General features: G+C 33.0%; 1 protein-coding gene across 1 annotated transcript in view; it reads right to left on the bottom strand.

Moving 5' to 3' along the window:
- Positions 1-24,240, bottom strand: part of LOC119609619 (UHRF1-binding protein 1-like) — a gene marked incomplete at its 5' end in the record, with an annotated part of 25,429 nt that extends 1,189 nt beyond the window's left edge. Inside the window, 22 exon segments of the mRNA XM_037964463.1 lie at positions 49-196; positions 973-1,107; positions 1,177-1,295; positions 1,298-1,319; positions 4,688-4,708; positions 7,134-7,248; positions 7,317-7,668; positions 7,737-7,918; positions 8,043-8,145; positions 8,148-8,183; positions 13,427-13,587; positions 13,685-13,757; positions 13,760-14,533; positions 14,536-14,760; positions 14,763-14,861; positions 14,952-15,044; positions 21,323-21,744; positions 21,808-21,928; positions 23,012-23,177; positions 23,242-23,634; positions 23,700-23,936; positions 23,999-24,240. Of these exon segments, the coding sequence (XP_037820391.1) occupies positions 49-196; positions 973-1,107; positions 1,177-1,295; positions 1,298-1,319; positions 4,688-4,708; positions 7,134-7,248; positions 7,317-7,668; positions 7,737-7,918; positions 8,043-8,145; positions 8,148-8,183; positions 13,427-13,587; positions 13,685-13,757; positions 13,760-14,533; positions 14,536-14,760; positions 14,763-14,861; positions 14,952-15,044; positions 21,323-21,744; positions 21,808-21,928; positions 23,012-23,177; positions 23,242-23,634; positions 23,700-23,936; positions 23,999-24,240 (4,239 nt within the window).
- Between the last annotated feature and the right edge of the window lie 3,132 nt (positions 24,241-27,372).

The raw sequence follows: 27,372 nt of genomic DNA on the forward strand, positions 1-27,372 counted from the left end.
TTAAAGTTTGAAGGTTTTGGGGGCGTTGATTTGTTGGTCTGTTCTTACCTATAGGTTGTATGTGTAAAAGTCCAGTTTTATCACGTTTCAAATGCATACGACCGATGGCCAAATTAATGGGCACTGGTCCCGGTGAGGTAATATTAACAGGAGGTCGATCTTCAATTAAATTTATACGCACATTTTCAACAGTTACCTAAAAGAAATGTTTGGTTAAGGAATTATTAAATACAAATTTCTTATTTACATTCAAAATTCTGAAAATAAAGTAGAATATGCGAAAATTTGAAATTAAATTCGAAAATTTGGAATAAAATTTGAAAGTTTTAAATTAGAATTTTTTGAAAAACGGAAAAATTAAATTCGAAATTAGTTAGTTAGTTAGTTAGTTAGTTAGTTAGTCAGTTAGTTAGTAGTTAGTTAGTACTAGCTAACTAGCTAGCTAGTTAGTTAGTTAGTTAGTTAGTAGTTAGTTAGTAGTTAGTTAGTTAGTTAGTTAGTTAGTTAGTTAGTTAGTTAGTTAGTTAGTTAGTTAGTTAGTTAGTTAGTTAGTTCGTTAGTTAGTTAGTTAGTTAGTTAGTTAGTTAGTTAGTTAGTTAGGTTAGTTAGTTAGTTAGTTAGTTAGTAGTTTAGTTAGTTAGTTAGTTAGTTAGTTAGTTAGTTAGTTAGTTAGTTAGTTAGGTAGTTGTTAGTTAGTTAGTAGTTAGTTAGTTAGTTAGTTAGTTAGTTAGTTAGTTAGTTAGTTAGTTAGTTAGTTAGTTAGTTAGTTAGTTAGTTAGTAGTTAGTTAGTTAGTAGTTAGTTAGTTAGTTAGTTAGTTAGTTAGTTAGTTAGTTAGTTAGTTAGTTAGTTAGTTAGTTATAGTTAGTTAGTTAGTTAGTTCGTTAGTTAGTTAGTTAGTTAGTTAGTTAGTTAGTTAGTTAGTTAGTTAGTTAGTTAGTTAGTTAGTTAGTTATTTAGTTATTTAGCAAACAACTTACATTTAAGGGTTAAAATATTCGATGATATCACTTTCATCTTCCGCCAAATCGGCTAAACCAATAACCGTACTCATCGACAAATCCAAACTAATATCACTCACTCGTATGTCAGCATGATGGGAGACCCACTGTAATAAAAATGGAAAAAAAAATCAATAAAATCGTTAACCCAACAAATTAAAATGAAAACAACTCACTTCTGTATAACTTTTTTATCACCCACATGTGTAGCATCCTTGGGCGGTTTTTATGGTCTCTTCTAAGCGTAAACGTATGCAAGGCGGAGCCTCAGGATTATAAGGCGCTAAATTCCAGGCTTGCAACGGGCACCAAATTTGTTCTAGGTGCACATATAAAAAAAACAATAAGGAAAACAATAAAAAAACAAAGTAAAAATATTTATTAGTTTCTTTTCAAGTAAACTAATTATTATATTTTAAATTTAATATAAATGTTCATTTACTACTACATTTAAAGCCATAAGCAGAGCCAGAGAACATAAATTAACAACTCAATTTAAATTAGAAGGAAATTAAAATAATAAAACTTTAGAAATTATAAAAGAATTCATAATAAAACTCAAAAAATAAATGATATGAAATGTTCAAAAAATATATATATTAACATACACCAACACACACTCACACATTAAGAAAACTACAATCATACACATTTATTGAAATAAAAAACTAACAACAAATTTAAAAAGCTTTGTATTAAAAAAAGTGCAAATTTTTTTCTAATTTTAGTTTTGAAAAGTTTTATAAAATATTTTACCCAATTAAATGAATTTATGTTATTTTATGTGTTGAAATATATGTATGTATGTATGTAAGTAGTTGTGTGTATTGTGTTTATGTGTATGTTTTCTTAGCCAATTGTTTAAACAGTATCTTACCCAATTAGTTTACAAACTCAATCATTATTATTTTATAAAATTATTGATTGATTTTGTTAGAAAATATATATTTTGTCAACTAGACTTAACCAATTTTAAAATAAATTATAAACAAAATTAAATAAAAAGCGTAAAAAAAATTAATTTAAAGAAGCAAAAACTTAAAATATGTATGACAGAACAGCGTTAAGGGTTTTTTTGGAGAACTACAGTTGTATGGTTAAAATAATGTATATGCAATATTGGTATTTATGTACCCTTCACTTTGGAGGATACATATTCTGAATCCTTTTTAAAAGTTTTCTTATTGCTGTATAAAAACCCAAAATTCCAAAAACTGAGTTTTCTGACAAGAGTGCCCACTGTGACGTTATTTACAGTGTGGTAGTAAAAAATTAATAAGTATTTAAAAACATATACATATAAATAAAAATGGAGCCTTAATAAGGATCGGTGCTTTGCGTTTTTAGAACATTTTACTCAAATCTGAATTCTTCAGTTCTAGTTCAGTTCTAGTTCAGTTCGAGTTCAGTTCTAGTTCAGTTCTAGTTCAGTTCTAGTTCAGTTCTAGTTCAGTTCTAGTTCAGTTCTAGTCAGTTCTAGTTCAGTTCTAGTTCAGTTCTAGTTCAGTTCTAGTTCAGTCTAGTTCAGTTCTAGTTCAGTTCTAGTTCAGTTCTAGTTCAGTTCTAGTTCGTCTAGTTTAGTTCATTAGTCAGTTCTAGTTCAGTTCTAGTTCAGTTCTAGTTCAGTTCTAGTTCAGTTCTAGTTCAGTTCTAGTTTCAGTTCTAGTTCAGTTCTAGTTCAGTTCTAGTTCAGTTCTAGTTCAGTTCTAGTTCAGTTCTAGTTAGTTTAGTTCAGTTCTAGTTCAGTTCTAGTTCAGTTCTAGTTCAGTTTCTAGTTCAGTTCTAGTTCAGTTCGAGTTCAGTTCTAGTTCAGTTCTAGTTCAGTTCTAGTTATACCCTACACCACTTTAGTGGGGAGGGTATATTGGATTTGTGCTGATGTTTGTAACATATAAAAATATTCGTCCTAGACCCACCTTAAAGTATACCAATCGGCTTAGAATCGTTTTCTGAGTCGATTAAGCTATGTCCGTCCGTCCGTCCGTCTGGCTGGCTGGCTGGCTGGCTGGCTGGCTGTCCATGTAAACCTTGTGCGCAAGCTACAGGTCGCAATTTTCAAGATAATTGGATGAAATTTGGCACGCAAGTTTTATTTGACCCAAGGACGAAGCCTATTGAAAATGGTTAAAATCGGTCCATTATTTCACCTAGCCCCCATAGAACAGAACCCCCCGAAAGGGCTTCTGAGCTCATAATTATGTTAAATATACAGATATATCGAAATACGGCATAACTAAGTTTTATAGAAGTCTTGATAACCCTGCCAAATTTCATAAAGATCGGGCCCCATTTGACCCTAGCTCCCATACAAAGTCCCTTCAGAAAATTACTTGAATGTCCCAAATTAACTTATAAACACAAATATCGCGATGAAATTCAGCACAATAAAATATTATGTAAATATAATATATTCACAAAATTTTATCGGGCTTGGTCCATATTTGCCCCTAGCCCCCATATAAAGCCTCTTTCAGAAAATTAGTTTTTCATCCATAAATTGCTTAAATGTATCGGAACAAGGGAATATTGAAGATAAATGCGATATTATGAAAAATAAATCACATTTAATATTCATAACTGGTATAGGGTATCATATGGTCGGCCACGCCCGACTATACTTTCTTGCTTGTTCAGTTCTAGTTCAGTTCTAGTTCAGTTCTAGTTCAGTTCTAGTTCAGTTCTAGTTCAGTTCTAGTTCAGTTCTAGTTCAGTTCTAGTTCAGTTCTAATTCAGTTCTAGTTCAGTTCTAGTTCAGTTCTAGTTCAGTTCTAGTTCAGTTCTAGTTCAGTTCTAGTTCAGTTCTAGTTCAGTTCTAGTTCAGTTCTAGTTCAGTTCTAGTTCAGTTCTAGTTCTAGTTCAGTTCTAGTTCAGTTCTAGTTCAGTTCTAGTTCAGTTCCAGTTCAGTTCTAGTTCAGTTCTAGTTCAGTTCCAGTTCAGTTCTAGTTCAGTTCTAGTTCAGTTCTAGTTCAGTTCTAGTTCAGTTCTAGTTCAGTTCTAGTTCAGTTCTAGTTCAGTTCTAATTCAGTTCTAGTTCAGTTCTAGTTCAGTTCTAGTTCAGTTCTAGTTTAGTTCTAGTTCAGTTCTAGTTCAGTTCTAGTTCAGTTCTAGTTCAGTTCTAGTTCAGTTCTAGTTCAGTTCAGTTCTAGTTCAGTTCTAGTTCAGTTCTAGTTCAGTTCTAGTTCAGTTCTAGTTCAGTTCTAGTTCAGTTCTAGTTCAGTTCTCGCTCAGTTCTAGTTCAGTTCTACTTTAGTTCTTGTTTAATTCTATTTCAAATAAATAAAAATTTGATAGTTTGTAATAAAATAAATAAATTAAAAATAAAAAAATGAATACAAAATATATGTATTGATATATGTAAATGTTTACAGTTACATAATATGCGTTTATAACTAACATTAATCCTTTAAAATGCAATATACGTTTTAGTTAAAAATATTTCAAAAACTCATAACAAACTACAAAGTAAAATTAATATGCTATTCTTTTTAAAACTTTGTTAGATACTAGAATGCAAAAAAATATAAAAAAGCAGCAAATTAATTCCATAAAAATAAAACAAACAAAAAATAAAACTTTAAAACGGTAAAAAATAAATTAAAATAATAAAAAATTTGCTTATTTACAAAATAATTAAATATTTTGTTTTTAATTTATAATAATAATAAGTAATAGAATTTTTTTCAATACCTTGTTAGCTTGATGAGCATTCTGTTTAAAATTTGTTTTGTCAAAAAAGAGGCACAATATTTTTTTTGTTTGGAATTTCATTTTTTTTAATTTTTTATATGAATTTGTTGTAGTTGTTATTGTTGTTGTTGTAGTAGTGTTAAAACAAATTTACGAACATTGAAAAAAAAATATATTGAATATTTTACAAATTGTATTTTAATAATTTTGTAGAGTGATAAGAATTAAAAAAATAATAATAGAAGAAAGAAAAAATATACACAATAAACAAAAAACAATTTATTTTTTAATTTTTTTGTCAAAATAGGCACACATTGAGATTTTTCGAATAGTTTATATGTAATTTTTATGAAAGTAAATTTAGTTTTAATTCGTTACATGTTTATATTTATATGTTTAAAAAAAGGAGAGAGAAAGAGAAAAACAAATTAAACATAAAAAAAACATAACATTTTGTTTATATATTTTTTGTATATTTAACAATTATTAATAGATTTTTTTATAAATTTTAAAAAGAGTATTTTTTTACAAATTGTTTTATTTTATTTATTATTAAAAGAGAAATATTTGTTATTGCAAAACAAGTAAGAAAATTTATGATGAGTCTTTGATTTGAACATTCTTCAACAGATTTATATTCTTAGGTTTCAATATCGTCTGTTTGAATTTCTAGTTAGTTCTAGTTCAGTTCTAGTTCTAGTTCAGTTCTAGTTCCAGTTCTAGTTCAGTTCAAGTTCAGTTCTAGTTCAGTTCTAGTTCAGTTCTAGTTCAGTTCTAGTTCAGTTCTAGTTCAGTTCTAGTTCAGTTCTAGTTCAGTTCTAGTTTAGTTCTAGTTCAGTTCTAGTTCAGTTCTAGTTCAGTTCAGTTCAGTTCTAGTTCAGTTCTAGTTCAGTTCTAGTTCAGTTCTAGTTCAGTTCTAGTTCAGTTCTAGTTCAGTTCTAGTTCAGTTCTAGTTCAGTTCTAGTTCAGTTCTAGTTCAGTTCTAGTTCAGTTCTAGTCAGTTCTAGTTCAGTTCTAGTTCAGTATTCTAGTTCAGTTCTAGTTCAGTTCTAGTTCAGTTCTAGTTCAGTTCTAGTTCAGTTCTAGTTCAGTTCTAGTTCAGTTTCTAGTCAGTTCTAGTTCAGTTAGTTCAGTTCTAGTTCAGTTCTAGTTCAGTCTAGTTCAGTTCTAGTTCAGTTTCTAGTTCAGTTCTAGTTCAGTTCTAGTTCAGTTCTAGTTCAGTTCTAGTTCAGTGTTCAGTTCTAGTTCAGTTCTAGTTCAGTTCTAGTTCAGTTCTAGTTCAGTTCTAGTTCAGTTCTAGTTCAAGTTCTAGTTCAGTTCTAGTTCAGTTCTAGTTCAGTTCTAGTTCAGTTCTAGTTCAGTTCTAGTTCAGTTCTAGTTCAGTTCTAGTTCAGTTCTAGTTCAGTTCTAGTTCAGTTCTAGTTCAGTTCTAGTTCAGTTCTAGTTCAGTTCTAGTTCAGTTCTAGTTCAGTTCTAGTTCAGTTCTAGTTCAGTTCTAGTTCAGTTCTAGTTCAGTTCTAGTTCAGTTCTAGTTCAGTTCTAGTTCAGTTGTAGTTCAGTTGTAGTTCAGTTGTAGTTCAGTTGTAGTTCAGTTCTAGTTCAGTTCTAGTTCAGTTCTAGTTCAGTTCTAGTTCAGTTCTAGTTCAGTTCTAGTTCAGTTCTAGTTCAGTTCTAGTTCAGTTCTAGTTCAGTTCTAGTTCAGTTCTAGTTCAGTTCTAGTTCAGTTCTAGTTCAGTTCTAGTTCAGTTCTAGTTCAGTTCTAGTTCAGTCCTAGTTCAGTTCTAGTTCAGTACTAGTTCAGTTCTAGTTCAGTTCTAGTTCAGTTCTAGTTCAGTTCTAGTTCAGTTCTAGTTCATTAGTTCAGTTCTAGTTCAGTTCTAGTTCAGTTCTAGTTCAGTTCTAGTTCAGTTCTAGTTCAGTTCTAGTTCAGTTCTAGTTCAGTTCTAGTTCAGTTCTAGTTCAGTTCTAGTTCAGTTCTAGTTCAGTTCTAGTTCAGTTCTAGTTCAGCTCTAATTCAGTTCTATTTTAATCTCCTTAATCATAAATTTAAGACTTTGGAATAGGAAGAATATTTAGGTAGCTTTCGTACTTTTTTGTTTAAATAATTTTCTTACTTGTCTTAGCAAATAGTATAGCAGAGTTGAGAGAGAAAGAACAATTAAGAAAGAGAATTTGTTTAAAACATGCAAATCGTTTTATTTATTTTTTTATTTTTAAGCAAAACATTTATATTTTTATATAAAAAATTTAATAAAATGAAATTAATGGTTTATTTTTTGTTATTTACAATTTAAACAAAATGTAACCAAAAATCATTAACAATTTCTTTGTTCGCCAGTAAAACAGAAACAACAAAATAAAACATAAAAGTAAGAAAGTTAAGTAAAGTAAACAGAAACATGAAAACAAAAGAAGAATAAACAGAAACTATAGAATTTTTACTAACCTGTAATTCATCCCATGGTATGGCACCACATTCATCGCATTGTATGGCAGCCACTTGAACACGTAATGTGGAATTATTGCCCTCTTGTTGTCTAATTACTTCAACGGTAGTTAATCTTAAAACGAAAATAAAAATTAAATAAGAAGATTTTTAATTAAATATTGGAAATGTATACTTTCTTACCTAAAAGTAACCATTGAAACTAAATCTCTTCTCCGCCACGTACTGGCCTCTGAGGGTTCTGAGGGAGAACTAAGATTTGTTTTAATGGGTTCTTCATAAACTTCACTGGCCACTTCTACTGGTGATGCCTTTATCGTACCATCATTGGTAAAAGGATTTAAACGAAACATAACATCTATACAGTCCATTGTCTTATCATCACCCATAACAATGGCAAAATTTTCCGAATCTGAACTAATATCACTTTGTATGGAGAAAGTATCACTCATATCGTCATTAGGAGCCCTTGAGGTAATGGCTGAATCAATGGAGGTCATAAAACTGGAGAAACCTTTTTTCATGGACATGAGACCTGGAAACAATATTTATGAAATATTAAAATATTTTTTCAAATTGAAAAATATAAAAAAAAATACATACCCGAATTGATTTCCTTCGTTATACTGGGAGCATCACTAGTTGAGTTTCTCGTTGATCTATAACTTTTTGATATGGAAGACGTTACCGATTGGGTAAATACTCCAGTATCTGGTTTTGTTGAAGAGGTTTGACTAGTTGTAGAAGATGCCATCGTAGATGAACTTTGTATTTGAACATTGTATCTGAATTTGTAAAAAAAAAATAATAACATAAAAATATTAACGAGATTCACTATAAAAATAAAAATAATAATAATCTTGAAATTTCCTTAACTACATTTTACAATTCTCATTATCTATTTCTTACCCATGTGTATTTGGATTTGATAAATGTATACCATTATCATAGGGCGGTGCTTCATTTGTTACCGGCGATGGTGTTTCTACACTACCGAATGTATTGCTTTTATTTGATCTAATGGTGGTGTTGGCCATGTCATATTTGTACCTAAAACAGTGGTTTAATATACAATTTTTGTTGCTGTTTAATCATATTTTACATTTGGATATGTTGAGAGCGTGATTAAAGATCAAGTATTGATTTATTTTGTTAGTGTGAGTTTTAAGCATGTGGTGATCTAGAAATAGTTGTCCCATCCTGATCACCACTATTTTATTTGTATTTTATTAATGACTACTCTACCTAGTGCCACAATTAATTACTATTTTGAATAAAATAAATATAAAAAATGGTTAATATTTAAAATTATAAAAAGAATAAAATAATACATATTAACAAAACCTAAATTAAAGAAATAAAGGACGTAAAATAGTCTCTAAAAAGAAGTCTGATAAAATTTGCTCAAAAAGTAACAAAACTGCTACAAAAAAAAATTAAATTTAATCAAAATTATAATGTTAAACAATTTTGAACATTATCTTTTTTTTGCGAAGCTCCTCTAATATGAAACTTCAAAGTCATACTTACATATGTATGTATGAGTACGAAGTCACTGAACTGTAAACATTTTCTATAATCTTCCTTTTAATGATTACTAGGTTTCTGAACAAAGCAACCTCAACTGAACTACAACTGAACTAGAACTGAACAAAAACAGAACTATAACTGAACTAAAACTGAACTACAAACTGAACAAGAAGTGAACTACTGAACACGAAGTGAACTAGAACTGAACTAGAACTGAACTAGAACTGAACTAGAATTGAAACTAGAACTGAACTAGAACTGAACTAGAACTGAACTAGAACTGAACTAGAATTGAAAAGAACTGAACTAGAACTGAACTAGAACTGAACTAGAACTGAACTAGAACTGAACTAGAACTGAACTAGAACTGAACTAGAACTGAAACTAGAACTGAACTAGAACTGAACTAGAAGAACTAGAACTGAACTAGAACTGAACTAGAACTGAACTAGAAATGAAACTAGAAACTGAACTAGAACTGAAACTAGAACTGAACTGAACTAGAAAGAACTAGAACTGAACTAGAACTGAACTAAACTGAACTAGAACTGAATTAGAACTGAACTAGCACTGAACTAGAACTGAACTAGAACTGAACTAGAACTGAACTAGAATTGAACTAGAACTGAACTAGAACTGAACTAGAACTGAACTAGAACTGAACTAGAACTGAACTAGAACTGAACTAGAACTGAACTAGAACTGAACTAGAACTGAACTAGAACTGAACTAGAACTGAACTAGAACTGAACTAGAACTGAACTAGAACTGAACTAGAACTGAACTAGAACTGAACTAGAACTGAACTAGAACTGAAACTAGAACTGAACTAGAACTGAACTAGAACTGAACTAGAATGAACTAGAACTGAACTAGAACTGAACTGACTAGAACTGAAACTAGAACTGAACTAGAACTGAACTAGAACTGAACTAGAACTGAACTAGAACTGAACTAGAACTGAACTAGAACTGAACTAGAACTGAACTAGAACTGAACTAGAACTGAACTAGAACTGAACTAGAACTGAACTAGAACTGAACTAGAACTGAACTAGAACTGAACTAGAACTGAACTAGAACTGAACTCGAAACTGCTGAACTAGAACTGAACTAGAACTGAACTAGAACTGAAACTAGAACTGAAACTAGAACTGAACTAGAAACTGAACTAGAACTGAACTAGAACTGAACTAGAACTGAACTAGAACTGAACTAGAACTGAACTAGAACTGAACTAGAACTGAACTAGAACTGAACTAGAAACTAGAACGAACTAGAAACTGAACTAGAACTGAACTAGAAATGAACTAGAACTGAACTAGAACTGAACTAGAACTGAACTAGAACTGAACTAGAACTGAACTAGAACTGAACTAGAACTGAACTAGAACTGAACTGAACTAGAACTGAACTAGAACTGAACTAGAACTGAACTAGAACTGAACTAGAACTGAACTAGAACTGAACTAGAACTGAACTAGAACTGAACTAGAACTGAACTAGAACTGAACTAGAACTGAACTAGAACTGAACTAGAACTGAACTAGAACTGAACTAGAACTGAACTAGAACTGAACTAGAACTGAACTAGAACTGAACTAGAACTGAACTAGAACTGAACTAGACTGAACTAGAACTGAACTAGAACTGAACTAGAACTGAACTAGAACTGAACTAGAACTGAACTAGAACTGAACTAGAACTGAACTAGAACTGAACTAGAAACTGAACTAGAACTGAACTAGAACTGAACTAGAACTGAACTAGAACTGAACTAGAACTGAACTAGAACTGAACTAGAACTGAACTAGAACTGAACTAGAACTAGAACTAACTGAACTAGAACTGAACTAGAACTGAACTAGAACTGAACTAGAACTGAACTAGAACTGAACTAGAACTGAACTAGAACTGAACTAGAACTGAACTAGAACTGAACTAGAACTGAACTAGAACTGAACTAGAACTGAACTAGAACTGAACTAGAACTGAACTAGAACTGAACTAGAACTGAACTAGAACTGAACTAGAACTGAACTAGAACTGAACTAGAACTGAACTAGAACTGAACTAGAACTGAACTAGAACTGAACTAGAACTGAACTAGAACTGAACTAGAACTGAAACTAGAAATGAACTAGAACTGAACTAGAACTGAACTAGAACTGAACTAGAACTGAACTAGAACTGAACTAGAACTGAACTAGAACTGAACTAGAACTGAACTAGAACTGAACTCGAACTAAGAACTGAACTAGAACTGAACTAGAACTGAAACTAGAACTGAACTAGAACTGAAACTAGAACTGAACTAGAACTGAACTAGAACTGAACTAGAACTGAACTAGAACTGAACTAGAACTGAACTAGAACTGAACTAGAACTGAACTAGAACTAACTGAACTAGAACTGAACTAGAACTGAACTAGAACTGAACTAGAACTGAACTAGAACTGAACTAGAACTGACCTAGAACTGAACTAGAATGAACGAACTGAACTAGAACTGAAATAGACTGAACTAGAACTGAACTAGAACTGAACTAGAACTGAAACTAGAACTGAACTAGAACTGAACTAGAATGAACTAGAACTGAACTGAACTAGAACTGAACTAGAACGAACTGAACTGAAACTGAACTAGAACTGAACTAGAACTGAACTAGAACTGAACTAGAACTGAACTAGAACTGAACTAGAAACTGAACTAGAACTGAACTAGAACTGAACTAGAACTGAACTAGAACTGAACTAGAACTGAACTAGAACTGAATAGAACTGAACTAGAACTGAACTAGAACTGAACTAGAACTGAACTAGAACTGAAACTAGAACTGAACTGAACTAGAACTGAACTAGAACTGAACTAGAACTGAACACGAACTGAACTAGAACTGAACTAGAACTGAACTAGAACTGAACTAGAACTGAACTAGAACTGAACTAGAAACTGAACTAGAACTGAACTAGAACTGAACTAGAACTGAACTAGAACTGAACTAACTAAACTAGAACTGAACTGAACTGATGAACTGAACTAGAACTGAACTAGAACTGAACTAGAACTGAACTAGAACTGAACTAGAACTGAACTAGAACTGAACTAGAACTGAACTAGAACTGAACTAGAATGAACTAGAACTGAACTAGAACTGAACTAGAACTGAACTAGAACTGAACTAGAACTGAACTAGAACTGAACTAGAACTGAACTAGAACTGACTAGAACTGAACTAGAAACTGAACTAGAACTGAACTAGAACTGAACTAGAACTGAACTAGAACTGAACTAGAACTGAACTAGAACTGAACTAGAACTGAACTAGAACTGAACTAGAACTGAACTAGAACTGAACTAGAAACTGAACTAGAACTGAACTAGAACTGAACTAGAACTGAACTAGAACTGAACTAGAACTGAACTAGAACTGAACTAGAACTGACTAGAACTGAACTAGAACTGAACTAGAACTGAACTAGAACTGAACTAGAACTGAACTAGAAACTGAACTAGAACTGAACTAGAACTGAACTAGAACTGAACTAGAACTGACCTAGAACTGAACTAGAACTGAACTAGAACTGAACTAGAACTGAACTAGAACTGAACTAGAACTGAACTAGAATGAACTAGAATGAACTAGAGAACTGAACTAGAACTGAACTAGAACTGAACTAGAACTGAACTAGAACTGAACTAGAACTGAAACTAGAACTGAACTAGAACTGAACTAGAACGAACTAGAACTGAACTAGAACTGAACTAGAACTGAACTAGAACTGAACTAGAACTGAACTAGAACTGAACTAGAACTGAACTAGAACTAGAACGCATTAGAACTGAACTAGAACTGAACTAGAACTGAACTAGAACTGAACTAGAACTGAACTGAACTAGAACTGAACTAGAACTGAACTATAACTGAACTAGAACTGAACTAGAACTGAACTAGAACTGAACTAGAACTGAACTAGAACTGAAACTAGAACTGAACTAGAACTGAACTAGAACTGAACTGAAAGAAACTAGAAACTAAACTTGAACTGAACTAGAACTGAACTAGAACTGAACTAGAACTAGAGAACTAAACTGAACTGAACTAGAACTGAACTGGAACTGAACATAGAACTGACTAGAACTGAGCTAGAACTGAACTAGAACTGAACTATAACTGAACTAGAACTGAACTAGAACTGAACTAGAACTGAACTAGAACTGAACTAGAACTAAACTTAAACAGAACTAGAACTAGAACTGAACCAGAACTAAACTTAAACTGAACTAGAACTGAACCAGAACTAAACTTAAACTGAACTAGAACTGAATTGGAACTAAACTGGAACTGGAGCTGATCTAGAAAATGTTTTAACTAATGTAGCAAAATTTTGCCAAATAAAAAATCCTTTTCAACTAAATTAACCACAAATACTAATATAATCCTAATATAATAAAATTAAATGTTAACATAGAACTACTACTTCCAAAAAAAAAGAAGAAAATTAAAAAGTATTATTAAACATGCCAAATGTTATTAAATTAATATAATAATTTAATATATGGGTGCAATAAACTTAAGGAAACAACATCGAGATTCGAAATAAGAAAAATAGGGTGAATAACATTTTAGACAAATAATATTATTAAAATGAAAAACTATGGATTCTAAGAAAATTATGAAAAGATTCGGAGAAAAAAATTAAAAGAGGAGAAACAAAGAAAGAAATGAAAAATGAAAAAAGTAAAACAAAATAACACTCTTACTATTTATAAGTAAATCATCACCCAAACTAGCTGAATCAGGTAAGACACTTTCAGCATCACCACCACTTGATTCCTTACCAGGTGTAGGAGAAGGCATAACAAAAGTCACTTCAATTTGTGGTATAACACAACCGAATATTAAAGATTTTTTTGTATTTGCTAAATGAAACAAAAAAATATAAAAATTATTTTACAACAAATTGAAGTAATTGTATAATAAAAAGTAATAATTAAATATTCTTATAAGTTCATCAAACCTTTTGCAATATTCTTTCCGCATCCAGCGATAAAAATGTTGACATTTCATTAAACTCTTCAGCCATGCGCAATAGAACAACAATTGGTAATGATCAATTTGTACACTAACTAAATTTGAAATATGAGCAATGGCATGCAAATCAGCTGTACGTTCTGCAGCCTCCGAAGATGTTTGGGATTTACGTTCCACATTTATGTCCTCTTCACTATCCAGAAAAGGATTTCTAGGTAATTTTGTATTACTATTCGCATAGTCCAAACGATTGATATTCGTTTCGATGGAAGCACTGCCCGCCTTAGTGGTGGAAGCCATTGAATTTGAATCACCACTACTGCCCTTACGACTACCAGCGTTACTTTGGCTACCGGCGGAGGCTGTAGTGCCCGAACCGGAATGCAACCACAACGTAATGGGTACAGCATCCACGAATGGTATGGATTTGTGGGCGCCCAGAGAACGAGCACCCAGAAAATCTATCCAAACGGGATCTAGTTTTATGCACCAAACATCTCGAGGCTCAGACCACATAGCATAACGTGACAGACATTGTAAGGAAGATGATTTGGGTATTGAAGAACGTTGTCCGCTACCAACACCACCATTGCCATTATTTCCGGCTGCTTCGGCCGCCGTTCCCACATCTGTAGCGGCCACATGCGATAAAATACGATCCGTAACTATGCACATGTCACCGGCGGCTGAAGGAAATCCAGTACCAAATACTAAAGAACCTTCCTGTAAGGAATGTAAAGCTTGTGCCAAATCTGCACGAGATGAACCCATTTCACGTATATTGGTTAAAGCGAAGCGTGATATTTGTATCTGCATCATTTTGGGACGATCCTTTGATTCGGTGTCTCCACACTCGATTCGATAACAATGCGAGGCATAATAGCTTCAACTTTAACATCCATATACATTAGACTGGGTTCGTTTTCAGGTTCATTGTACAAGGATAATTTGGATGATCCCTTTAATGTTGTCGACTGGGAACCATGCGATCCAATGGTGGACGGCGAACCAACGGCAGCCGAACTTGTCGGTGATACCGCTGCAATACTGGTACGTAATAGCTCTCGTGCAAATTCAATGCAAATGAATTGAGCCACAGTATAGAACAGAGATCAAAGTGTACTTGGAGTGGATTGATGTGTACAAACACCTTGGACGGGGGCACTATAGAAGAGACATCATTAAGCAAGTGTAAAGTATAAGGAGAAGTTCAATATCGCTACTAATTACTTGTTGTTATAGTCATATACTTACGAGGAAATATAAAATCTCCAGGATAATAAAAATATGTAAATTCTGCATGTAAAATGGGCATTTCGGCTGGAAATGAATAACGGTCTTTGTCACCTGAAAAATTAAAGTATTTTAGTGTTAATTGAAAGTTTTTTTGGAACGAATTAACATTCAATTTGAATATTTATAACGTATAGAAACATTAAAACACTTCTTGCTACATAATTGACAACTAAAAATGTTCAAATATATATAAGTTAAATTTTCCAATTATTTCCAAACATTACAATAGTATGCTCCGCAACTTCATTGTAAAACTTTGCTAAATAAATTGCTAAATATTTTAATTTATTTTTTATTAGAAAATGGAAAATTTATAAAATCGGGCTCAAAGAAGATATAAAGTATTTCGAAAACTACATTGAAAATATTTTAAAATTTGTTCTAGTTCAATTCTAGTTCAGTTTTAGTTCAGTTCTAGTTCAGTTCTAGTTCAGTTCTAGTTCAGTTCTAGTTCTAGTTCAGTTCTAGTTCAGTTCTAGTTCAGTTCTAGTTCAGTTCTAGTTCAGTTCTAGTTCAGTTCTAGTTCAGTTCTAGTTCAGTTCTAGTTCAATTCTAGTTCAATTCTAGTTCAGTTTTAGTTCAGTTCTAGTTCAGTTCTAGTTCAGTTCTAGTTCAGTTCTAGTTCAGTTCTAGTTCAGTTCTAGTTCAGTTCTAGTTCAGTTCTAGTTCAGTTCTAGTTCAGTTCTAGTTCAGTTCTAGTTCAGTTCTAGTTCAGTTCTAGTTCAGTTCTAGTTCAGTTCTAGTTCAGTTCTAGTTCAGTTCTAGTTCAGTTCTAGTTCAGTTCTAGTTCAGTTCTAGTTCAGTTCTAGTTCAGTTCTAGTTCAGTTCTAGTTCAGTTCTAGTTCAGTTCTAGTTCAGTTCCAGTTCAGTTCTAGTTCAGTTCTAGTTCAGTTCTAGTTCAGTTCTAGTTCAGTTCTAGTTCAGTTCTAGTTCAGTTCTAGTTCAGTTCTAGTTCAGTTCTAGTTCAGTTCTAGTTCAGTTCTAGTTCAGTTCTAGTTCAGTTCTAGTTCAGTTCTAGTTCAGTTCTAGTTCAGTTCTAGTTCAGTTCTAGTTCAGTTCTAGTTCAGTTCTAGTTCAGTTCAAGTTCAGTTCTAGTTCAGTTCTAGTTCTTCTAGTTCAGTTCTAGTTCAGTTCTAGTTCAGTTCCAGTTTTCAGTTCTAGTTCAGTTCTAGTTCAGTTCTAGTTCAGTTCTAGTTCAGTTCTAGTTCAGTTCTAGTTCAGTTCTAGTTCAGTTCTAGTTCAGTTCTAGTTCAGTTCTAGTTCAGTTCTAGTTCAGTTCTAGTTCTTCTAGTTCAGTTCTAGTTCAGTTCTAGTTCAGTTCTAGTTCAGTTCTAGTTCAGTTCTAGTTCAGTTCTAGTTCAGTTCTAGTTCAGTTCTAGTGTTCTAGTTAAGTTCTAGTTCAGTTCTAGTTCAGTTCTAGTTCAGTTCTAGTTCAGTTCTAGTTCAGTTCTAGTTCAGTTCTAGTTCAGTTCTAGTTCAGTTCTAGTTCAGTTCTAGTTCATTCTAGTTCAGTTCTAGTTCAGTTCTAGTTCTTCTAGTTCAGTTCTAGTTCTTCTAGTTCAGTTCTAGTTCAGTTCTAGTTCAGTTCTAGTTCAGTTCGTTCAGTTCTAGTTCAGTTCTAGTTCAGTTCTAGTTCAGTTCTAGTTCAGTTCTAGTTCAGTTCTAGTTCAGTTCTAGTTCAGTTCTAGTTCAGTTCTAGTTTCAGTTCTAGTTCAGTTCTAGTTCAGTTCTAGTTCAGTTCTAGTTCGTTCTAGTTCAGTTCTAGTTCAGTTCTAGTTCAGTTCTAGTTCAGTTCTAGTTCAGTTCTAGTTCAGTTCTAGTTCAGTTCTAGTTCAGTTCTAGTTCAGTTCTAGTTCAGTTCTAGTTCAGTTCTAGTTCAGTTCTAGTTCAGTTCTAGTTCAGTTCTAGTTCAGTTCTAGTTCAGTTCTAGTTCAGTTCTAGTTCAGTTCTAGTTCAGTTCTAGTTCAGTTCTAGTTCAGTTCTAGTTCAGTTCTAGTTCAGTTCTAGTTCAGTCTTTCTAGTTCAGTTCTAGTTCAGTTCTAGTTCAGTTCTAGTTCAGTTCTAGTTCAGTTCTAGTTCAGTTCTAGTTCAGTTCTAGTTCAGTTCTAGTTCAGTTCTAGTTCAGTTCTAGTTCAGTTTCTAGTTCAGTTCTAGTTCAGTTCTAGTTCAGTTCTAGTTCAGTTCTAGTTCAGTTCTAGTTCAGCAGTTTCTAGTTCAGTTCTAGTTCAGTTCTAGTTCAGTTCTAGTTCAGTTCTAGTTCAGTTCTAGTTCAGTTCTTTCAGTTTCAGTTCTAGTTCAGTTCTAGTTCAGTTCTAGTTCAGTTCTAGTTCAGTTCTAGTTCAGTTCTAGTTCAGTTCTAGTTCAGTTTCTAGTTCAGTTCTAGTTCAGTTCTAGTTCAGTTCTAGTTCAGTTCTAGTTCAGTTCTAGTTCAGTTCTAGTTCAGTTCTAGTTCAGTTCTAGTTCAGTTCTAGTTCAGTTCTAGTTTCAGTTCTAGTTCAGTTCTAGTTCAGTTCTAGTTCAGTTTCTAGTTCAGTTCTAGTTCAGTTCTAGTTCAGTTCTAGTTCAGTTCTAGTTCAGTTCTAGTTCAGTTCTAGTTCAGTTCTAGTTCAGTTCTAGTTCAGTTCTAGTTCAGTTCTAGTTCAGTCTAGTTCAGTTCTAGTTCAGTTCTAGTTCAGTTCTAGTTCAGTTCTAGTTCAGTTCTAGTTCAGTTTCTAGTTCAGTTCTAGTTCAGTTCTAGTTCATTTCTAGTTCAGTTCTAGTTCAGTTCTAGTTCAGTTCTAGTTCAGTTCTAGTTCAGTTCTAGTTCAGTTCTAGTTCAGTTCTAGTTCAGTTCTAGTTCAGTTCTAGTTCAGTTCTAGTTCAGTTCTAGTTCAGTTCTAGTTCAGTTCTAGTTCAGTTCTAGTTCAGTTTCTAGTTCAGTTCTAGTTCAGTTCTAGTCAGTTTAGTTCAGTTCTAGTTCAGTTCTATTCAGTTCTAGTTCAGTTCTAGTTCAGTTCTAGTTCAGTTCTAGTTCAGTTCTAGTTCAGTTCTAGTTCAGTTCTAGTTCAGTTCTAGTTCATTTCTAGTTCAGTTCTAGTTCAGTTCTAGTTCAGTTCTAGTTCAGTTCTAGTTTCAGTTCTAGTTCAGTTCTAGTTCATTCTAGTTCAGTTCTAGTTCAGTTCTAGTTCAGTTCTAGTTCAGTTCTAGTTCAGTTCTAGTTCAGTTCTAGTTCAGTTCTCTTTCAGTTCTAGTTCAGTTCTAGTTCAGTTCTAGTTCAGTTCTAGTTCAGTTTCTAGTTCAGTTCTAGTTCAGTTCTAGTTCAGTTCTAGTTCAGTTCTAGTTCAGTTCTAGTTCAGTTCTAGTTCAGTTCTAGTTCAGTTCTAGTTTCAGTTCTAGTTCAGTTCTAGTTCAGTTCTAGTTCAGTTCTAGTTCAGTTCTAGTTCAGTTTCTAGTTCAGTTCTAGTTCAGTTCTAGTTCAGTTCTAGTTCAGTTCAGTTCAGTTCTAGTTCAGTTCTAGTTCAGTTCTAGTTCAGTTCTAGTTCAGTTCTAGTTCAGTTCTAGTTCGTTCTAGTTCAGTTCTAGTTCAGTTCTAGTTCAGTTCTAGTTCAGTTCTAGTTCAGTTTCTAGTTCAGTTCTAGTTCAGTTCTAGTTCAGTTCTAGTTCAGTTCTAGTTCAGTTCTAGTTCAGTTCTAGTTCAGTTCTAGTTCAGTTCTAGTTCAGTTCTAGTTCAGTTCTAGTTCAGTTCTAGTTCAGTTCTAGTTCAGTTCTAGTTCAGTTCTAGTTCAGTTCTAGTTCAGTTCTAGTTCAGTTCTAGTTCAGTTCTAGTTCAGTTCTAGTTCAGTTCTAGTTCAGTTCTAGTTCAGTTCTAGTTCAGTTCTAGTTCAGTTCTAGTTCAGTTCTAGTTCAGTTCTAGTTCAGTTCTAGTTCAGTTCTAGTTCAGTTCTAGTTCAGTTCTAGTTCAGTTCTAGTTCAGTTCTAGTTCAGTTCTAGTTCAGTTCTAGTTCAGTTCTAGTTCAGTTCTAGTTCAGTTCTAGTTCAGTTCTAGTTCAGTTCTAGTTCAGTTCTAGTTCAGTTCTAGTTCAGTTCTAGTTCAGTTCTAGTTCAGTTCTAGTTCAGTTCTAGTTCAGTTCTAGTTCAGTTCTAGTTCAGTTCTAGTTCAGTTCTAGTTCAGTTCTAGTTCAGTTCTAGTTCAGTTCTAGTTCAGTTCTAGTTCAGTTCTAGTTCAGTTCTAGTTCAGTTCTAGTTCAGTTCAGTTCTAGTTCAGTTCTAGTTCAGTTCTAGTTCAGTTCTAGTTCAGTTCTAGTTCAGTTCTAGTTCAGTTCTAGTTCAGTTCTAGTTCAGTTCTAGTTCAGTTTCTAGTTCAGTTCTAGTTCAGTTCTAGTTCAGTTCTAATTCAGTTCTAGTTCAGTTCTAGTTCAGTTCTAGTTCAGTTCTAGTTCAGTTTCTAGTTCAGTTCTAGTTCAGTTCTAGTTCAGTTCTAGTTCAGTTCTAGTTCAGTTCTAGTTCAGTTCTAGTTCAGTTTAGTTCAGTTCTAGTTCAGTTCTAGTTCAGTTCTAGTTCAGTTCTAGTTCAGTTCTAGTTCAGTTCTAGTTCAGTTCTAGTTCAGTTCTAGTTCAGTTCTAGTTCAGTTCTAGTTCAGTTCTAGTTCAGTTCTAGTTCAGTTCTAGTTCAGTTCTAGTTCAGTTCTAGTTCAGTTCTAGTTCAGTTCTAGTTCAGTTCTAGTTCAGTTCTAGTTCAGTTCTAGTTCAGTTCTAGTTCAGTTCTAGTTCAGTTCTAGTTCAGTTCTAGTTCAGTTCTAGTTCAGTTCTAGTTCAGTTCTAGTTCAGTTCTAGTCAGTTCTAGTCAGTTTAGTTCAGGTTCTAGTTCAGTTCTAGTTCAGTTCTAGTTCAGTTTAGTTCAGTTCTAGTTTCAGTTCTAGTTCAGTTCTAGTCAGTTCTAGTTCAGTTTCTAGTTCCTAGTCAGTTCTAGTTCAGTTCTAGTTCAGTTCTAGTTCAGTTCAGTTCAGTTCTAGTTCAGTTCTAGTTCAGTTCTCGTTCAGTTCTAGTTCAGTTCTAGTTCAGTTCTAGTTCAGTTCTAGTTCAGTTCTAGTTCAGTTCTAGTTCAGTTCTAGTTCAGTTCTAGTTCAGTTCTAGTTCAGTTCTAGTTCAGTTCTAGTTCAGTTCTAGTTCAGTTCTAGTTCAGTTCTAGTTCAGTTCTAGTTCAGTTCTAGTTCAGTTCAGTTCTAGTCTAGTTCAGTCTCGTTCAGTTCTAGGTTCAGTCTAGTTCAGTTCTAGTTTCAGTTCCAGTTTCAGTTCTAGTTCAGTTATAATTCAGTTCTAGTTCAGTTTTAGTCTATTTTCATACTCATTTATATCAGATTATACTCCAGTTCTAATTCTCTTCTCATCCAGTTGAAGTTCAGTTTTTATGATAAAGAGGTCTTTGATGATAAAAAGCAAAAATGTTAGTAACGTATTTGCTATTTTTAATAAAATACAAAGAGGATTTCCACTTCCAAGTCATACAAAGTTTTATTTGAACTCTAATAGACTACAACTGTAAGCCTTAAATAATGTGAAATCTGATAAGCAAAGCTTTTCTGTTTAATTTTCCATGTGTCCTGTTCATATCGTTGTAACAAAGCTTAAAAAAACCCTATGATAATTTTCTAACCAGAGAAAAACTTAATTATATTCAAAAACATGTAAAAAACAAGAATTTAAATGCATTTAAAATAAAATAACAAGATAAAAATTGCATGCAATACAGTTAAGTTTTTTGCAAAAAAAAATTTTCTACAAAAAATTTAAAAATAGACTATTACTAGTAAGAGACAAAGAACTAAAATATGCAAATCACCTGGTTTTATTTTCCTTTTATGTTGTGCTATAAATGCAATTTTAGTTTTTTTTTTATTTTTGTTTTTATATATATTTTTTTATATAAACGAAGCATTAGAACGATACCGTGGACGTTGACATAAATTGTTGTTTAAATTATGACATAAAATGTCAATAAATATTTTTGCAAAACAGAAAAATGTCAGCAGGTTTATTTAAGCGCATAAATATTGTAGTTTTTTTTATTTGTACGCAAACATATATGTATGTATGTGAAGCATGGGGAATAAAAAATATTAATGGGCGAGTTGAGAGAAAAAAGCCATAAAAATATACAGAATAGAAGAAATAATGGAAATAGAAATTATCATACAATTATTAGTATACAGGTGACAATATATGAATGTGTAGTTGAATGTAAAGACATTTGTTAATAAGTCATTTAGCACATAGTTTAAAACAAAGATTTTTTCTTTACAATATAATTAGCTAGAGGTATGATGTTGTAAATATACATATTTGCCAGCTTACCTGATACAAACTCTTTGGGCATTTGTTTTTTACCCGATGTCGTTACACGATACAACTGAAAATCCTCGATACGTAATATCACACAAGAAGACATTAATTTCGATAAATTATCGAGTATTGTTTTTTGCTGCTGGGTATGATGACTATGATGACTACCTCCAGACGAAGCTCCTGAACCAACATTACTAGCCATTTGTGTGGGTGTACTACTGCCAGTCGAAGAAGTATTTGTGGTTTTACTGGTAGCATATTGTGTTGCTAAAGCTGAGGGATTTAGAGTTACGGGCGAATTGGGTGTACTGCGTTCGAGGGGAGCATGAGAGGAAGGACGATTTGGTTGACTTAGATTTAGTACAGCTTCACGAAATGCATTGAGCGATTCTTTTAGCCAGAGAGCGGGAGATACTGAAGCTTCTTTATATCTGTAATAGTAAAAGGAATTTTATATCTATTGGGAAAGTGTCGGAGTTTTTAGTAAAACATACTTGGCCCAATGAGATCTATCGGATTTGGCTAAATGATAGGGATAGTAATCCACTTGAAAAGCTTGTACTGAAATTTGTAGAGCACCACCTTTATCCAATTCTGGATAAGTAGAACGACCATCTGAAATAGAAGTTTAAACATTTTGTATATAGTATTGACTATAGACAGACTATAGTCTCGACTATAGGCAGACTATAGTCTCGACTATAGGCAGACTATATTCTCAACTATAGACAAACTATAGGCAGACTATAGTTGAGACTATAGACACACTATGGTCTCGACTATAGAAAGACTATAGCTGAGATTACAGTCTGTCTATAGTCTCGACTATAGACAAACTATAGTCACGGCTAAACACAGACAATAGTGTCGACTATAGGAGGGCTATATTCTCAGCTATAGACAGACTATACTCTTGACTATAGGCAGACTATAGTTGAGACTATAGGCAGACTATAGTTGAGACTATAGACAGACTATAGTTGAGACTATAGGCAGACTATAGTTGAGACTGTAGACAAACTATAGTCTCGACTATAAACAGACTATAGTTTTGACGATAGTCTACAGACTATAGTCTCGACTATAGACAAACTATATTCTCAACTATATACACACTACAGTTCCAACTACAGACAGACTATAGTCTCGACTATGGACAGATTATAGTCTCGACTATAGGCAGACTTTATTTTCAACTATAGACAAACTATAGTCTCAACTATAGACAGACTATAGCTGAGACTACAGTCTGTCTATAGTTGAGAATATAGACAAACTATAGTCACGACTATAGACAGATTATAGTCTCGACTATATACAGACTATAGTCACGACTATAGACAGACTATAGTCTCAACTATAGGCAGACTATAGTCTTAACTATAGGCAGACTATAGTCTCAACTATAGACAGAATATAGTCTCAACTGTAGTCAGACTATAGTCTCGACTATAGACCGATTATAGTCTCGACTATAAACAGACTACAGTCCCAACTACAGACAGACTATAGTCTCGAATATGGACAAACTACAGTCTCGACTATACACAGAATATAATATTGACTGTAAACACACCATACACAGACTATAGTCAAGAATTTAAACATATTATATTCTTGACTCTAAACTGACTTTATTCCCTCTTGGATTTTGTAATTTAATTTCGAATTTTATAAGATCTCTAATATAGTACCCACCTCCTTCATCATCACACAAATGCAAATCAATACGTTGACTAAAAAAATGATACGAAGTTTCTCTCACATCGAAAGCATTAAACATTTTTAGCTGATTATTCGCATGAGACGATTCACTTTGGCGATTTTGCTGTTGCGCCAATTGGGCCTGATACTCGGGTAGAGTCTAAAATTAAAGGGACAACATTTATAAAATTTTAATATTTCCCAACATTTTAAGTTAATTCTACCTCTAATTTTCTGGCAGCTTTTGATTTTTGTGTTGCCGCCGTAGCCGATTTAATAAGACCCGACAGCGAATCGACAAAATGTAAAGCTGCTTTCAATTGAGAGTCCGTTAGCACCCACAGTAGATCGTCTAAAATTAAAACTAAACGTGAAGCTAATAAAGTACAATCCGACAAACGTTTTCGTATGGTTATGCGACATCGTGCATGATTGGTAAGTAAACGTAGGGGTGTTAATGATTTATCCTGAGTAGAGCTGGCCTCAATGCGTACCGTTTGCCATGATAATTCTTTGAATATCAATATAATACCACGATGGGTGTCTTTGAGACGGGTAAAACGTAAATCACCATTGGCCCATTTGGGAGTCTTGGACTCAACTCGTATGCGTGACATCTATTAAAAGAAGAAATTAATAAGTTATTGTACAAAAATATGTATATTTCATTCAAATAACTAACCTGCACCGAGGCTGTAAAGGCGGTACTTAAAAATTTTACATTAACAGTATTAACAATAATGGTTATGCCATCAACAACTTTATGTATAAAACTATATTTGCCCTGAGGAGCCTGCGGTAATGAACCTCCTCCTGCACTCCCTCCTCCACCACTCCCAACACCATTTGGTGATTTGTTATCTGCACTACGTGAAGTGGGGTCACATGTTTCCACCGTTATATTGACCTCATCTAGAGTCTGAAGAAAATTTTATATATTCTCATAAAAAAAATACTTTAAAATTAATTTTATGGCCTTACCAGCGTTATAGGAACACTTTTTAATTTTGTCCAGCTTATACGAAAAGATACATGATTACACCACGCCGATGTTAAACGTAACCATGAAGGCAACTCCAATAATTCGGTGAGCACAGCTTCATCCAATTGTAAATTAGATAATTCACCTTCACCACGAAAGGTACTTAAATTTATTTTATCTGATGATAGATTTTTTGTGTAACTGTAAAGAGAATCAGAGGGGAATATTACAATTAATAATACTTGAATAGTTGTATGTGTATTTTTATAACAATTGTATTTCCTCTCATATTGAGGGGTTTCTAGTGTCTGTAGTGTTTTTGTTGTTTTTAAATATTTTGGTCACATTATTTGACCCCTATGGTTTATTTTATCTTTTGTTGCTTTTGTTTTTAAAAATATCAATGTAATGAAAGCATTGTTGAACGTTTAATATGTATATCAGTTACCTAAAGGAATTTTTTGACTGTATACAAGACTATTGACTAGAATATAGACTAGTCTATGGAAAAGGCTATAGACTATACTATAGGCAAGACTATATACTAGACTATAGTGTAAACTATAGAATATAATATAGATTATACTATAGACTAGACTGTAAACTAGACAACAGACTAAATTTTAGGCTAGACTATGGCTAGATTATAGACTATACTATAGACTAGAGTAGACTAGATTAAACTAAACTATACTATACTATAGACTAGACTATAAATTATATTATAGCCTAGACTATTCACTATACTAGACTATAGACTAGACTGTAGACTATACTATAGACTAGACTAGAGACTAGACTATATTCTAGACTAGAGACTAGACTATATTCTAGACTAGACTAGACTATAGACTAACTAGACTAGACTATAGACTAGACTATAGACTAGACTATAGACTAGACTATAGACTAGACTATAGACTAGACTATAGACTAGACTATAGACTAGACTATAGACTAGACTATAGACTAGACCATAGACTAGACTATAGACTAGACTATAGACTAGACCATAGACTAGACTATAGACTAGACTATAGACTAGACTATAGACTAGACTATAGACTATACTATAGACTAGACTATAGACTATACTATAGACTAGGCTATAGACTAGACTATAGACTAGACTATAGACTAGACTATAGACTAGACTATAGACTAGACTATAGACTAGACTAGACTATAGACTAGACTATAGACTAGACTATAGACTAGACTATAGACTAGACTAGACTAGACTATAGACTAGACTATAGACTAGACTATAGACTAGACTATAGACTAGACTATAGACTAGACTATAGACTAGACTATAGACTAGACTATAGACTAGACTATAGACTAGACTATAGACTAGACTATAGACTAGACTATAGACTAGACTATAGACTAGACTATAGACTAGACTATAGACTAGACTATAGACTAGACTATAGACTAGACTATAGACTAGACTATAGATAGACTAGACTAGACTAGACTAGACTATAGACTAGACTATAGACTAGACTATAGACTAGACTATAGACTAGACTATAGACTAGACTATAGACTAGACTATAGACTAGACTATAGACTAGACTATAGACTAGACTATAGACTAGACTATAGACTAGACTATAGACTAGACTATAGACTAGACTATAGACTAGACTATAGACTAGACTATAGACTAGACTATAGACTAGACTATAGACTAGACTATAGACTAGACTATAGACTAGACTATAGACTAGACTATAGACTAGACTATAGACTAGACTATAGACTAGACTATAGACTAGACTATAGACTAGACTATAGACTAGACTATAGACTAGACTATAGACTAGACTATAGACTAGACTATAGACTAGACTAGACTAGACTATAGACTAGACTATAGACTAGACTATAGACTAGACTAGACTATAGACTAGACTATAGACTAGACTATAGACTAGACTATAGACTAGACTATGGACTAGACTATAGACTAGACTATAGACTAGACTATAGACTAGACCATAGACTATGACTATAGACTAGACTATAGACTAGACTATAGACTAGACTATAGACTAGACTATAGACTAGACTATAGACTAGACTATAGACTAGACTATAGACTAGACTATAGACTAGACTATAGACTAGACTATAGACTAGACTATAGATAGACATAGACTAGACTATAGACTAGACTATAGACTAGACTATAGACTAGACTATTAGTACTAGACTATAGACTAGACTATACACTAGAATATAGACTAGACTATAGAAGACTATAGACTAGATATAGACTAGACTATAGACTAGACTATAGACTAGACTATAGACTAGACTATAGACTAGACTATTAGACTAGACTATAGACTAGACTATAGACTAGACTATAGACTAGACTCATAGACTATAGACTAGACTATAGACTAGTCTATAGAGACTATAGACTAGACTATAGACTAGACTAGACTAGACTATAGACTAGACTATAGACTAGACTATAGACTAGACTATAGACTAGACTATAGACTAGACTATAGACTAGACTATAGACTAGACTATAGACTAGACTATAGACTAGACTATAGACTAGACTATAGACTAAACTATAGACTAGACTATAGACTAGACTATAGACTAGACTATAGACTAGACTATAGACTAGACTATAGACTAGACTATAGACTAGACTATAGACTAGACTATAGACTAGACTATAGACTAGACTATAGACTAGACTATAGACTAGAATATAGACTAGACTATAGTCTAGACTATAGACTAGACTATAGACTAGACTATAGACTAGACTATAGACTAGACTATAGACTAGACTATAGACTAGACTATAGACTAGACTATAGACTAGACTATAGACTAGACTATAGACTAGACTATAGACACTATAGACTAGACTATAGACTAGACTATAGACTAGACTATAGACTAGACTATAGACTAGACTATAGACTAGACTATAGACTAGACTATAGACTAGACTATAGACTAGACTATAGACTAGACTATAGACTAGACTATAGACTAGACTATAGACTAGACTATAGAATATAGACTAGACTATAGAATATAGACTAGACTATAGAATATAGACTAGACTAGACTATAGAATATAGACTATAGAATATAGACTAGACTATAGACTAGACTATAGACTAGACTATAGACTAGACTATAGACTAGACTATAGACTAGACTATAGACTAGACTATAGACTAGACTATAGACTAGACTATAGACTAGACTACAGACTAGACTATAGACTAGACTATAGACTAGACTATAGACTAGACTATAGACTAGACTATAGACTAGACTATAGACTAGACTATAGACTAGACTATAGGCTAGACTATAGACTAGA

Source organism: Lucilia sericata, unplaced genomic scaffold (assembly GCF_015586225.1).
Source record: "Lucilia sericata isolate MDLA Ls3-8-SP2 unplaced genomic scaffold, ASM1558622v1 Contig001020F_arrow, whole genome shotgun sequence".
Lineage (NCBI taxonomy): Eukaryota > Metazoa > Arthropoda > Insecta > Diptera > Calliphoridae > Lucilia > Lucilia sericata.